Genomic DNA, 15,458 nt, shown 5'->3' with positions numbered 1-15,458 from the left:
CCAGCAGGTGCTCACTGCATCATCCTTCACTGTACTCCTAAAAGCTCCAGAGTGGTGATGGCACATGTTTAGCCATGGCAGCCCAGAAGTACCATGCTTATGAATTTGTGAAATGCTGGATGGCACCTCAGAAAAGAATGTTCCACCATACATTGGACTAAGAAATGGGTAGTAACGATGGATGGACATCACTTTACAAGCTGGCTGAATTTCGTGGTCTTGCTGCCCACTGTAACAGTCTTCCCCACTGACTGCAGGAGGGGCTGTGAAAAGCTGGTGATTTCTAAAAATTACATCAATATACTCATCATTTTTAAATTTTAGAGGTCCACCTTAAATAACTGATACATTGCAAATACAGAAAATTATCATTAAACAATTTATCATATGATAAAAGAGCCATTAATCTTTTATAAACTATTACAAATGCATACATGTATGCATTGGAGAAGTGAAGTGATGCCATTCTTAGTACAGATTACTGCAACTCAGTGAAATAGCTTAATGTGAATATTCAAACTTACTTGTTTTCCTTGAAATAAGCACTTTTTTTCCTTAAAATAACATAAAGCTGCTTCATGCTTCCCTCGTGTAGTTGGAGTCATACAAAATCAAAGCAGTGCACAGGGAGATTTTGCAGGCTCTGCCCACAGGAGAAACTATACAGGTAAGATCATAGACACCAACTATCCCCCATTTTTTTCTTTCAACCCGTATTATAGTTGCAAAAACTAGAAGACCTTGCTGATCTCTGCAGTCACACTCCTCGAAATAGATAGTTTGTGCTTACAGGTTTTTCCAAAAGCCCTTTTCCCTGCATGATCTCTCAACATGTGGCAAAAGACTGGCATTTCTTTTTGGGTGGGTGAGTGGGTTTCAAGGCATTTCTTTTCCCCTCTCCAGCATTTACTCTTTGGTTTTCCAGCAGCTGTAGCTATTCTAGTGGAATTAACTAAGCTTTGCATCAAGTGTGGATTTCCTGATGTTTAAAAAAAGATATTTCATTGTGATTGAGTAATTTGATCATTAAAATTATGATCTCCAGATTTTCTGAAGTAAGTCTGTTAAGTTTTAATCAGATCTTGCAAAAAAAAAAAAAAATGGGAGAAATTTAGCATCCTAAATATTTTAAGTCATATGATGGACTTGGCAATTCAGTTGTACATAGACTGACTCTTTTGATTCTCTGACTTTCTTCCATTTAAAAAGATAAATAGGGCTGTTGCAAAACTGCTCAGCATGGCACTTCATTGAAAGATCAGGCTGCAAACTTAATTGCTAATTTGCCCCCAATCACTTCATCTACCAAAATACCGCATCGTGTTCCTGACTAGTAAAGGGCTGTACCCATTAGCAGCCCAGTACAACAACTGTAGGTGCCAAGGAATATAAGAATGAGCTGCCAGGCTCAGATACTCTCCTTAACTCTTATCTTCTTATTGCCACTGTTGAAAATAAAACTAGTTAACTAGGCAAACTAGTAATCTAACCTGGTAGGACAGTTACTGGGGTTTCAATTTTGTAAGTTATTTGTGACTAATTAGTTGTGAACATACAATAGCTATAAAGACATTATTAGCCCTCATGGGGTCTTTGTGGCAGAGATACCTTTCCACTTGCTGATTGTAGTGTCTTGCTGGCTATGGTCCTGGCTGTGGATCATAGCACAATATTTATATTTCCTGATTTCCAAATATAACTCTGTGTGGCCTGACTTAAAAAGGCACTTAGTCATGTGTCTGAAGTGTGAGGTACCTCATTCATAAAATTAAAGCTGGATGTTGTGGAAGTAATGCAAGAGTCAGGGGGGTTGTACTTCACTTGTACAGAGCTTACATCCCATTTTTGAAACCAAATTTTAAATGATTAGTTGGTTTCTTCACACATCCTACTAGTAGATAACTAACCAGAAGATTGGCAAAAAAAATACTCAAGTAAACAATATGCATTTCTTTTGTAATTTTATTATTTGAGGGGAATTATTTAAAGCTCTAATAATTACCTTTTTTCTTACCGAGTGGTCCTTTGCTGATGAGCTACAACAGCAACCAGACCTCTAAGTAGGTTTTAATAAAAGTATAGAAGCCATGGTGTCAAAGTAAATTAAAGTGTCCCTAAGTAGTTCTTAATACAGCTGACCACAGTGATTTCTACAGGGCAATTATGTTTTACTGTTTCAATCATCAAATAGGCATTAATATAAAGCAGAACAGCGCTGAAGAAATTTGTTATGGATTGTCACGTCACAAACCCAAATGCTAACCTGTAACAGCCTTGATATTTTTAGAACTACTAAGGGTCAGATTCCAATTAATCCACAGATTTAACAGTCCTCCACTGTAGTGGATCTTGATACAATTAAGAGATAATAGATGACAGGAAGGATACTTCCTGGCAGTTAATGACCAATAGCAGTATTTGAAGGCCCTTAACCCAGCTGGTCATTAACTGCTCAGAGACACAACCTGGAGCTCCTATTTCCTATTGTAGAACATATATTAAAGAAATAAATCAACTACTATTTTTCTCCCCTTCTCGCCCCCCATCCTGTGTAAACTGCCACTGTTGGGCTCCTGTGGTAGCAGTTAATTGCCAAATTGCCACAGGAAAATCCCAGTGCAAGTAACCAGTGGGGAGATAGACCATTGCGCTGAACCTTGTGATCCTGAAAACCCCTAACTGCTGTGAGTCCTAAGGGCTCCCAAGAACCTGCAGCTGGTGAGCAGAGTTTGTGTTCTGAAGCTGCACTTCAGTGCTCAACCAGAGGGAGAAACATGCCCAAGGGAAGGAGAATTGGACCGGAGCAGCAAGAGCACCTCAATTCTCATCTTGGTTGTGCTCTGTCACTCATTTGATGCCGGAAAAGTGGCTTGGCTTCCTGTGATGACTGGAATAACAACAGTAACTTAGGAGGCCAAGAGGCTTATTTATTACTCATCTAGCACTGTTCTATCTTTCCCTTGCAGTGTCCTGATGCATACATTGTATGTAGTAACATTTCTGAAGACTAAGATGGGCATTTAGAGTGACAACAAGGCTAGTGCAGGGAAGCCAGCATGACTGAGTTGGTCAGAGGTGCTGCCCCACAGGAAAGGAAACCAGATGATGCCTGTGCGTGGCCACCCATCTGTCCTGCGCACACTAGTCCTCTGCTCCAGGAACAACGTGCGTGCTGCTCTGCAGCCTCCAACACACTACCTTCTCAAGAAGATTGTTTTTTGTATGGAGACAGGACTCTGTTCTGCATAGTAATTTGTGCGTATTTTTTTTTAGACTGACATCTGGAGATGTCAGATAAACATTTTTTTCTCTTACTGCTGCAGGAAGCAGTGACTTTTTGTATGCCATTCCTCAACTTGCTTTTCATTGTATTTATGTAAAAAACCCCACTAACACCATCAGTGTTTCACAGGTTACTGACCATTATTCACCGCTGCAGATTCCAGCAAGAAAATGAGACAAATCATGTGGTATGGGGCGGTGTGGGGAAAACAGTAAAAGCTGAAATTTGGATGGCATACGTTGACGTAAGTGGAACAGTATGAAAATAAGCAGCAGAGCATTGGACCCTATTTCACATGTATCCTATGAAAGTAAAATTCAGGACCAATGACAGGGTGCGTCATCTGCAGGTGCCTTTGACCTTAGTAGCTTAAGCTGGATTGACTATGATCTAGTGCATAATTCTGTTTTTCAGACTTACGGTGTGGACATTGCCACATTTTGTCAAACTGTTGTAGATTCGGTAGCAGAAACACAGGGGTTTTTTTTCTGCCTTCTCCTCAAGATCGCTTTAGTATTGCAGCTTGACTGAGTACCTAGTGGATTGCTTACCAGAAACCAAAGCTTAAATTGAACAAGTCAAAATGTACATATTTATCCATTATATCACATTGGTCAGGAACTTCATTACATCCACTTTTGATGCTGAAGTATTTCATCACATATTTTTAATAATTTAATGTATGATGCTCTCTCCAGGGAAGTAAGGATTCTTTCCCACTGAGATGGTTCAGGGTCCTTGGAGTAATAAATTAAACTAGGCTGAAATCTGATGTAATGCACAATCAAAATGTTCTGTTACATTTCTGTTACAGTATAGGACACTTCAATGTAATTTATTCTTTTCCTGTGAGAACAATGACTAATTACTAAGTCAAAAGTCAATCATAATACACAAATGGCAGCAGTTTACAGACATGGCAATATGGCAACTATATTTTTTTTTGTTGTTGTCAACTTTGGTTAGTTTGTTTAATGTTATATGCAGTGGAAAAGGGAAAGGCAAAGAAAGAAGAAACATGAGAACCTTTTTATCTCATTTCTCCTCAATAAAAATCCTTCTGAGATTATGTTGCTACCAACAACACTTCCTGTTTACAAAATTGACAGTACTCAGTGAATATGATCAAATTAAGTTGGTTATCATGCATGCCTTTTACAGCATATAGTGTTAAATGCTTTTGTAGAATGGAAAGGCATGGGAAAAACCTAAGAGCTGGAAGATTCAGTTGCCAAATTTAAAGGAGGCCAACTGAACAGGCCTAGCTGCATTTTCCTGTCCATCAGCTCATCATGGTCAATCTTCAATGCTAACTTCAAAGGAATCATAAAGGATGCATAGAATAAGTCACACACACATCTCATAAAACAAAATTTATCTTTAATTTGTAAGTGTCAACAGCAGTACAAAAGATGGAGTGATGGTGAATAGATTAAGGGTAGAGAGGACAGTCTTGAGGTAAATGAGCATAAATAGGCAGTCTTATAGACACTCCCCTGAGGGGTCTAAACCCCTATCATGGCATATACTGTATCACCTAAGGATGACATGTTTAACATATCAGGAAAGCACCTTGTGCAAAAAAAAAAAATAAAAAAAAATAAAAAATGAAAAATCCCCCCCACCCAAAACATGTAGGTAAGGTGCCAACGTACACCAGAACATACTGTATATGGACAGTGTCTTTCAATTTTGTCTTTTCCATTAATAACTGAGGCAGAGGAGGAGAAGACTTTTAAAAGTACCACTGAAAGATTATTTAATATTTAATTTACCTCACGTCAATACTGCACAACAAAATCCAAGAAGTCTGTTTATGCAATGAAGCAGAGCTAAGAATAACTATTCTCTTTTTTAAATTGAGAACAGATTTTTTTTTAAATCACTATCCTTAGCAAACTGTTTTCTTTCTTTTTTTTTTTTACTGTATTAAGAGGAGAGTGTGAGATGTGATGGCAACCTTTAAGTTCATTTAAAAACTTTACACTGGACTGTACAAGATTTTTTTTGATAAACTATTTACATTTTCAGACTTTAAAACATATTCAAAGCAGCAATAGACACTAGTTTTTCCTCTAAACGCCCAAATAATTATCGACCATGGGCCCAGGTAGGTACCTGCGTTGTATATAGAATTTCTACAAAGAAAACCTGCCCATTAAGTTAGCCAGTGGGTGTTCAATGAGCAGCCCTCGCCGTCAAGAGCCGCACCCACAGTGTTGCTATAGGAATCAAAGCATAGTACCTTAACAAGAGAGTCTCAGTTGTCCCAACAGCTCTACACAAACTTTACAATTTGAAACAGCAGCTAGCATGTCAGTCCAGCATGTCAGTGAATTGTGCTGATTAAATTAACATAGAGTACAATCTCACAATATACATCACAAACAAATTACAATGTCAGGAAATAAGAGTTACAGTAAGATAAGTTATGTAGTAACAGCTTATAAGCTTGTCTTAATGTAATAAAAAAAAATTTTACATGGGAAATTCAATAATGAATGAACATAAATGCTAAGCATTCTAGTTTGCTACAAGCTGAAGAAGGGTACGGGGAAAAAAAATGTTGCTTTCTAGAAAGCAAAACACAAATGACAAAGGAAGACAAATGGAGAATGCACACTAGCAGGTCTGCAATGTGCAGCATACAAACAGTTAAATATTTGCACATTCCCCATACTCCAAGAGCACCAAGGACCTCACTTGTGGTTTTTAGAAAGTGGAAATTACAAAGCAAGCCATGTCACTAAGTTGCTTTATAGCTTTCATATTGCCATAAATACCAAATTGATAAGTTTTCCTTTAGTCCAGTTCACCCCACCCCACCTCCTTTTTACCCAGCATGTGAAATCTCAGAATACTTCTTTGTCACCATTTCCATCAAGTCTGGTAGTTAAAAAAGGGCAATGGATTAAAATGAAATATATTTGCATATACTTTTTTTTTCCCTTCTGTAGAGGACATTACAGCATATCAAAAATGTAGTTTGATCTGAGAAAAATCACAGACATTAATGGGTTACGTTAAAAAAAGGGTTGGGGGAAATTTTTTTTAAAGGAAAATGAGTAAGTGTTTTGTAAAAGATCAAATCAGGTCACATAGTATCATTCTTTTAAATGAACATGCTTAAGTGCCAACTTGAATCTTTAAAAAGCATGCAAAACACCAAGGGTCCAAGCCCATTCATTAACTTCTCCTGAAAACATGAAGAACTCTATCATACATTCTGCGGGCTGCATCTCCAGTGCAGTTGTTTGCACTGTGGCCCTGGCTCAGCAAAGTTTGCCCTGCTTAACGCCAACACTTTACTGGTCCTCATGACCATGCTTAATATTAAGCAGGTACGTAAGTGTTTTTCTAGGGGAGGATGAGGGTGTTAATCTTGTAGTATGTTTTGCTAGGAAATGATTTTGAAATGCCATGTGTTTGATATGACCAAAAAACAAAACCAGAAAGCCAACCCAGAGAGAAGACTACGTTTTAGATTGTGTTGGGAGGTGGTTGTGTTCATACTCAAAGCAGGAACTGCCCATAGCTGACTGTTGTACACTTTGCACAGGGTATCGTATTTATTGTGACTAATGTTGCTGTTTGTTTTGCATCCCCATCCTGGAGCAATCCCATCTTTTGCCCTCCCCCTGCCTCATGCTGCACCTGAGCACACTGATTTAGGAGCACATTGCATATATTCTAAGCAGGTGATTTTGCAAGCTAAATGGTGATGCCCAAACATACAGGCAGACCAGAATTGGGCCACTTTGTTAGAATAATTTCTCCACGTAAACCTGAACCCTGGAAAGCAGTTCTGTTTCCATTAAGACTTTTCTCTTCCATTCTTTTGAAATATGAAGTGAACTATTCTAGCTGGTATCAAACTGTTTTAGGAGTGTTCTTCTCTTGAAAATAAGTATTCTATAATTTTTCAAAAAGGAAATGTTGTATCTATTAATTAAATAAACTATCTGTTCACAGAGAAAATAGTATTACTATATTTGTGCATTACCTGAATGAAGTTGTTATTTTTTTCGGTCAGAGTTATTAAGGTGGGCTGAAACACAATGCTTAACAAGCAATTCCACAAGTCCTCTTTGTGCATTGTGTGAACAATTTCCCCTGGTATTATAGGCTAATACAACAATAACATGATTTAATGAATGTAGAAAATAAAGGCTCGATTTATTAAGTCTTGACTGCGTTGCAAGGGCCATCTTAGTCATTATAATCTTTCCAGGGATATGCTTTTGACTTCGAAATGTCATTCTTGTTAAGAAGTAAAATATCTCATCAGTTTTACTTGTATTCAGAAGACTGACTGTGTTTCCTATCAAATATATCAGAAATTTGGTATGTTTAATGTATCAACTTTCTAAAAAAGAAGAAAGTATTCTGTGTTTGTGGAATATGCGATTAAAAATAGTGAGAGCACAAGTGAGGCATCTTGCTGTCCCAGCTACAGGTCCACAATACTGCGCTCACACTGTGGATGTAAATTCAGCATCTACATGAGGTACAGTGACTTGTCAGCATTTAATATGGACCAACATACACTGATATAGAACAAAAGTAAATACATAACTTATACTTCACTAGTATCCATGAACAAAAAATAAAATTCTATTTCCTATGTTATATTTACACAATTTAAAAAAAAAATCTAAAATGAGATGGTAAATTAATCAAAAACTTTGTTTTGAGCTCCAATTAATGAAGTAAAAATATTGGTTTTTATCCTTATGATTGTCCTTCCTTGATTTCTAGTGACATTTTAGAGCCAATGTCGGCTAATAAATAGAATAAAATGCTCATATGCACAATTCAAATTCAGATATGTTCCTCCCCCGTTCCCCCAGCCAATAAATGCAATTTTTACCAGCTGGCGATTCCTGAACAGCCAGTTATTTTCAAGAATGTGGCTCTAATATACAGAGCATCAGCACTGAGGCAGGGCTGGAGCTAAAACAAAGTGTTCATACATACATGTATTTTGCATAAATAAATGAAATAACAAGACATAAAAATGACTCAAATCCGGCAACTGTGAGGCAGGCCCACACGAGTCGAAACAGATGACTTTTGTTCATGTAGTTTTCGTACAACAGTTTCACATTAGTCAGAAGTGATAAAAAATACCATTTATATCCAGTGCTTATAACACTTACGAAACAACATCTGTGAGTGTGTGTTTTTTTGTACTACAAGCAAAATCAAGTTTCAGTCCTAAAGAACAGTCCTTTGTTCTCCACAAGCCTGCAGAATATTATTTTGGCATGGTCATAAAATTTTAAAAAATTAACCAACTAATCTAAATGTTTGCCTTTGTGCAAAAAAAAAATAATTACATAAAATACAATGCTAGCAATACAGCATTCTACCTATGCAACAAAACCAGAAAAAAAGAGAGGAAGAGAAAAAGAAAGTGACATTGGGGGAGGGAGAGATACTTCTAACTGAAGAATTATGTAAGACATTAATAAATAGGCATTTTTTTTAGGAAATAATGGTATCCTCCCCCCAATCTGAGCTGAATGTATTAAAACCAGTTCAAAATCCCAAGCAATTATAAGAAAAACCACTTTCTATGAGTACCTTAGCCAGCTTAAAGAGGGCGCTCACCAGCTAATGAAACAGCATATGCCTTTAAAGTCTTGGCTAGACCAGTTTATTGCTTATTAGACATGGACTCAAAACACATTTAAATAAATATTAAAAATATAGGATTTTGTTCCAAATTACAAAATGGTCAGAGAAATTTGACCATTGTGTTTCTATGCAATTATCTTTATAAATTGTCCTGTAAATCGAACAATCTTCTTTGTCTTGGGGGTGGTTCTTGCACATTTAAATGTGATTCCTACAGTGGCAACAATGGCTATCTCTGCCCAGATAAGTGTTAGTGGGGCTATGAGGAAAATGACTGCTCCTGATATAGCATCTTGTCATTGCACCTCACATGAATTTCTGCAAGATAGGACGACAGCACAAGGATAGCCAGCATTAACACTATACTTCTTTCATTATTTAGGCCTTAAACAAAGCCCATTCAGCTCTGTGGGAAGATTCCCACAGACATTAAGATGAGTTGCTCTAGGCCCACTCATATACCTCTTAGCCTGAGTCTGAATTTATCACCAATATGCTGAACATATCCAATTTAAAAGAGAAGCTGAGGGAGTTGAGGAGCTTCAGCACATGTGTTCTTTAGGCCCACTGGATCTGCATATATATACAGTGATGTATTTGTGAGCAGGAGTGGAGTGTGAGGGAAAAAATACAGGCAATTTCTTCACTGCCTCTGAAATTTAATAAATTTGCAATCTTTTAATATGTCTTTCTTGTATATTTTCCAGAATTTTCTCTAGCAATCGCATTGTTCCTAGTAGCAATACAAATCAAAATGTTAGTTTCTGTATTACCTTACATCTAAAGATCCCAAAGCACTTGACAAGCATTCGTCAAGATCTGGCTCACATTCCCACATGACTAATACTCAATAATTTTTGTTGATGCACCATTTTCCCAGCTTTGCAAGTCAGATATTTGTGTGTCCCTCCCTCCCCCATTAGAAGTCTCACATATAAATCACTCCATAAATACTTAAGGTAGAAAACTGTTCTTTCAGGTGACTACAGGAACATGATGTACAGAGCCATGATTCACTGCAGGATTCTACAGGCCCTGAAAATTCATCACGGTGGACTCCATGTGCAGCTTGGATTTTACATGTGTCTTTTCTTGTCTGTCTAAGTATAGAGATTTATAACTATAAACATGATTTTTTTTAGGAATATTTGTACTGTATGTACATATAAAAGTACTCACTTTATTTTGCATTACATATAGCAGAGTGTTTCCAAGTGCTCCTTGAACATACAGTGTTACAGGAACAACTGAATTTGTCATTCATAAATGTCATGTTCATTTTAGTAGCAGGTGCACTTTTATTTTCATATACCTGTGTAATCTAGGGGAGGAGAAAGAAGGGACTCTTTAAAATATCAATCAGGAATTGTAAGTGTAATGCCACCAACAGTACTTTTAAAAAATAAATATTAAGTATTTGGACCCTTGACATTCTGGAATGAATAAATTATTTAAGAGAAAATGTGTTAAGACTGAATGCAAGGGTTAAAAGCAAAAGGGTAGAGAATGTAATCAGAGGTGGCCTCACACTGCTAAGACAGGCCCGTCCATAGCTGGTGATCGCTCTTTTGTGCTTACTTAAAATTTCACACTAATGGCACATCAAGAGGCAAAAGCAATTGGGCACATGCACTATGGCAATCATGTTCACTACTTAAGAATATTCTGTCTCCAGATTCCTGAGTACTTTACCATATTCTGGAAAAAAATTAGGTTTTATATATCATTTTTTTAAGATGCCAAAGGATTGTCTAAGACTTTACAGTGTCTCCTTTAAGACTTTTTTTTTTAAATGTTAAGATTCAAAAGTTATGAAAAGTTTGGCACATCAGAAGTTCAACTATACATATGGAAAAAAAAAATGGAATTCAGAGACTATTTTTTAAAGAGAAGCTATGATGCACAAATGTGCACACTTGCGGACTTGTTCTGTTTCACAATATTAAATCTGCAGTTTTTGTTTTCTAAAATAACCCAGAATAAAAACACATTCACGACCTGTAGGCTGGCACAGCATACCTGAGTGAGAATGTAAAACCCCCATCTAAAACAGTAACTTAAACCTTTATCAGCATCCAAAAGGAAAAAGACAAAAGGTAAGACTTGTAAGACAGCTATTGATTCATATAAGTTTTCAAGTCCTGATGTCTGAAATTTAATATATGTCTTCATCTAAATTAAAAAAACAAAACAAAACAAAACAAAACAAACAAAAAAAAAACCAAGTTCATGAAAAATTAGGGAAACAATCTGTCTCACACGTTAAGAAACATTTAAGACCATTCTGCTGATGTAACTGTAGGAGCCACACATGCATTCAGGCTCATTAAGAACTTTTGTTCAAAAAACCCCAAAAAACCCCAAATGAGTCTGAGTACTTTAATTCTCTGGACACTCCTTAGTTGGCACTGACTGCCTCATGGGCTTCATTTTCACTGCTATAGTCTGATTTGGGATCATCCTCATAGTCCTCGTACATTTCTATTTCATCCTCTCCATTTATCATTTCATTTCCAGCAAGGCTTCCGCTGTCCGTCTTCATACCGTAAGTGCTCTGAATGACGGGGATGCTGGGCTCAGGGCTGGCAGAGGTGCTCGAGCAATCTGATGTCATCTGAGGTGATGGCGTAGTAGTCGCCATAGTAATAGCACCAGGATAGACAACCCCTGTTCCTGTGGTGATTGGAATTTGAGGCTGTTGTCTGGAAGGAAAAACAAGAGGGGAATGTGATTTCCTGTATTCAGAGGAGGGAAGACCTTCTGCAAGACCAAAAGAGAGAAAACTGGGTGGGTTTCTAGAAAGGCTGCATGCATTCCTCTGGGGCTCACAGTCCAGCCCCATATGGAATTGGTTCATCTTAGCTCCCCTCAAAAACAACTGGAGAGTAAACTGTTTAGTAACTACCAGACATTGATTCTTTTATATATTTTATGTGTTTATTTAAACAATACTACAAACTAGCACTTGGACAGAGATCATCAAAGGGCTTCAGGCACCTGTGATGCCTAACTGCTACTGTAGACATCATGTATCCAAAATCTAAATCCTCCAAATTCCTGATAAGAACTTCTACTAATGAAGGGACCTCACAATTACCTGTAAGTACCTACAGTGGCAGACAAGTGACTAAGTAACATTGTCTAACTCTAAGTATGTAATTTACTATTTAAGTGCTAGGTAGATTCCTAGGTCACTTAGAAATACTTTTGATCTTTTATTGCTGGCTTTTGATATTTATTTAAATCCACTATAAGAATGCCACTTGTTCTTCAGAATTTAATGTGTAAGACTGAGTTTTTGAAGCAAAGTACTTTTTTAAAAAATGATAAATACTCTTTTTTCTATGGTAACAGACATTCTACAGAAATTAAGACTGTCCTGAGGACCTAATGTCAGATCTGATTTATTTTGACAATGCAAATACATGGGAAGACTCAATTAAGGGTGCACTACCTCTTCTTTTGACACATCTTACCTTCAGATATCTAACTTGTAATATTGTCTTTTTCATGTGTGTGTCATTTTAAGCATACCGGAGCAATACCACACTTCAACTAAAATAGGCTTATAACACTCACAGTCAAGCAATTTAACACAAGCTTTACTGTAAGCATGTACATAGTTGTACTGTGATGCAATGTCTCTTCTTACAGTGATGTATGTATATTCAAATACTCTCTTGAGTAAAGGTCAGGTTGCTGAACTCAATCCATGGTCAAGCTCTTATTGGCTGCAAATTAATTAAATCTACTTCTTACATTTGGGTTAATCAACTAATAATATACTTTCTATATTAAAATACTTATACAAATATTCTCATATTATTTCTGGATTATTACCTTTAGTAAAGCTAAGAGAAAAAGAAGGGATGTAACTTGTCTGAAGGAAGAGAATCTCCATGGTACTTTAGATGTAGCACTGAATACTCCAGTACCCGAAATACCTAAGTGCCCTGGAAGATGCTGTTTTAGTATTGACTAGTTATTGAACATACACCCAATTTGCATAATCTATTTAAAGAATCATATATTTCAATGTATTCCCAACCTTCTTTAGAGTAATATTGACCAAGTACTAGAGAACTATTACATAATTCTAGCAGGAGAAACAATGTCAGATGTGTTTGAATAGTTTAACGAATCTATAACTTCTTGACCACTGTGTCATTCTATGCTAAAATTCAAAAGGACATTCCATAAACCATTCTCTCACAAATCCTTAATCATTAGCTAAACCAATACACAAAATAATGTAAAGTTTATTTACAAGGCCCTAAATGTTGAGTCTTTATTGTTCATTGATCAAACTCTAATTTTGATAAATATCACACCACAGAGTTACTGGGAAACCAAACTCCTTCAACTTTGAGAACCAATACAGACAGTCAAATAATGAACACTCTGTGTTAAGATAATATTAAAATAGCATGTAGTACTGTCATTGCTGGTACTGCTAGCCAGACTCTTAAAGCCTCTGCACAGCTTGCAGAATTCAAACATCTGTTGTATAAGTATGGTACACCTGGCTAGCAGTGAGCAAAAACATTGCAGTAATTCATTTGACATAGTCATTATAGTCCTGTTTGCAAATGATGATTTGCAGATGATTTACAAACAGCTAGGGTTTTTTCACTAAATTTTCACTTTTTAAATGGTCTGATAAATGTTCTGTGAAAACAATTTTCAGCCAATGTATTTGCTTGCAAGTGATTTTCTGCAAACATCTTTCAATGCTTTATCCATAAAATTGAACACCTACCTCACATGGGAACATTTCTGTTTTAGGATCGCATGTTGTCAGGAGTATAAACTATTACTGTTAAAAACCAACATATACCTACTCCACAACTTTTAAACGCAGAAAATGTTCACATTGATGACTGTTTCCACAAAGCAAAGGAAAAAGAAACCCACACATGGTCACAGCAAAACTCTACGTAGCTGTCACCAGGCCATACACACTTAATTCTCACTAATCTGCCCATCTAACAACTGCTGGTACTAATCTTTTTCCGATATTTCTTAGAATAAATAAATTCATAAAACAAAGTGTTCCCCAAGTGTTAATCAAAGAACACCACAATATTAATGCCAAAAGATGTTCTAAGAAAAGTTGTTTTTACAACTCTTCTAATGAGAGTTGTAGAATAGGCTCAAAGAATGATTGAGTGCAAGCTGCTCTTGTGATATAGATGATACTAGGGATCAGAACCCTAATATTCACCCCTATCCCTCTGCCCAAAAATGTTTGCATTTTCTAGAAGCAAATTGCCCTTTTATAAGCAGTAAGAAGGAAAAAAAAATCTGTTTAAGACAGGGCTGTGAGGTATCTTGATAAAACGATGGATGTCAGCGTTAAGCCCTAAAGGACAGACGAAGTTAAGAAATTCAGATATTTTTTCAAATGCTTATCAAGTTAGTAAAACTCTTCTGCATATCTGCATTTCAGTGGTGCAGGGTATATTTGTCCAAGTACCACTTATTTCAAAGCATAAAGGGAGCAGGTCATCTGATCGTAATGAAGCAGATTTTACAGAGATATCTTTTAGTTGAGAATACACCAAATGCATGGCAAAATATAGAATGAATCTAACTGGTAAAGAACTTGATCAGTGTAATAGGAAAGTTAAAGGCTTACTGAATTTCTCATTCATAAATGCAGTCCTTTTTTACATGTTAGACAAAAATCAGATGTGGTGTGCATTCCTGCTGCTGGATGGGTAAAACCTGTGAGCTTTAAATTACCTATATCTCACTGTGGAACTGATAACTGTACCACCTAAATGGGAAGTGTCTCAAATTGCTACCCATTTGCTAGCAAAAATTTGCTAGCACTTAAACATGGGCCCCCAGACACCCCCAGTAACTGGACACGTACCTCTCGCTTTAGCCCTGTTATTATTTAGACCTGATCAGGTTGTCACTGTAAATTCTGCTCAAGTTGTCACATTACCTCCCAGAAAACTTTATTTTAAGATATCACAAACTATATGGAAGGCATATGTTACTGGAGATGAATGTTATCATTTTCTAAGTAATAGATTTTATAGGATGGGGAGGCAGGAAGAAATTGGAGCATTTATTTAAATTCTAACTGCTCTCCCTGAAAGGAAGAGTTGAAGTTTCTAAGATATGACTCTGGCCATTATGTTCTCTTTTATTTGTAGTTCTTAAAGGCATTCATGTTAATGGTATTTTTAATAACATTAAATTCCATATGTTTAATCCTTATATCTAGCTAGAATTTTGCCTATCATAGGACCTTGGAGTGAGAAAATAAATACTAGCTTTACTGAAAGCTACCGGTTACAATTCAGCTCAGTTGCACCTGGTTAAAGCAAGGATGTTTTCTGAATGTTTAAGATTTCCAGAATGCAACATTAATCTTCCTCTCTCTTCAGATCTGTGAGGAACGGTGATGTATGACTATGTAGCCTGGCTTCAAACCACTGCTATCTCCACCATCTCCTCTTTGCCAAAGAAATCTTTATGTGGCCAGTTACTACAGGATGCTTCCCTCTCTGCTCTGCCAGTA

At 36.7% G+C, this 15,458-nt stretch overlaps 1 protein-coding gene across 17 annotated transcripts in view; it reads right to left on the bottom strand.

The window, feature by feature from the left end:
* Window positions 1-4,643: 4,643 nt before the first annotated feature.
* The window catches only part of SOX6 (SRY-box transcription factor 6), a 386,403-nt gene continuing 375,588 nt past the window's right edge, over window positions 4,644-15,458 (bottom strand). For all 17 annotated transcript variants that reach the window (XM_086748345.1, XM_086748348.1, XM_086748349.1 and 14 more), the window contains one exon: window positions 4,644-11,625. In XM_086748345.1, coding sequence (XP_086604471.1) covers window positions 11,322-11,625 — 304 coding nt within the window. In that variant the 3' untranslated portion in view covers window positions 4,644-11,321. The remainder of the gene's footprint in view (window positions 11,626-15,458) is intronic.

Source organism: Chlamydotis macqueenii, chromosome 5 (genome assembly GCF_036417535.1).
Source record: "Chlamydotis macqueenii isolate bChlMac1 chromosome 5, bChlMac1.mat, whole genome shotgun sequence".
NCBI classification, from domain to species: domain Eukaryota; kingdom Metazoa; phylum Chordata; class Aves; order Otidiformes; family Otididae; genus Chlamydotis; species Chlamydotis macqueenii.
This window is presented reverse-complemented; position numbering and strand designations above follow the sequence as displayed.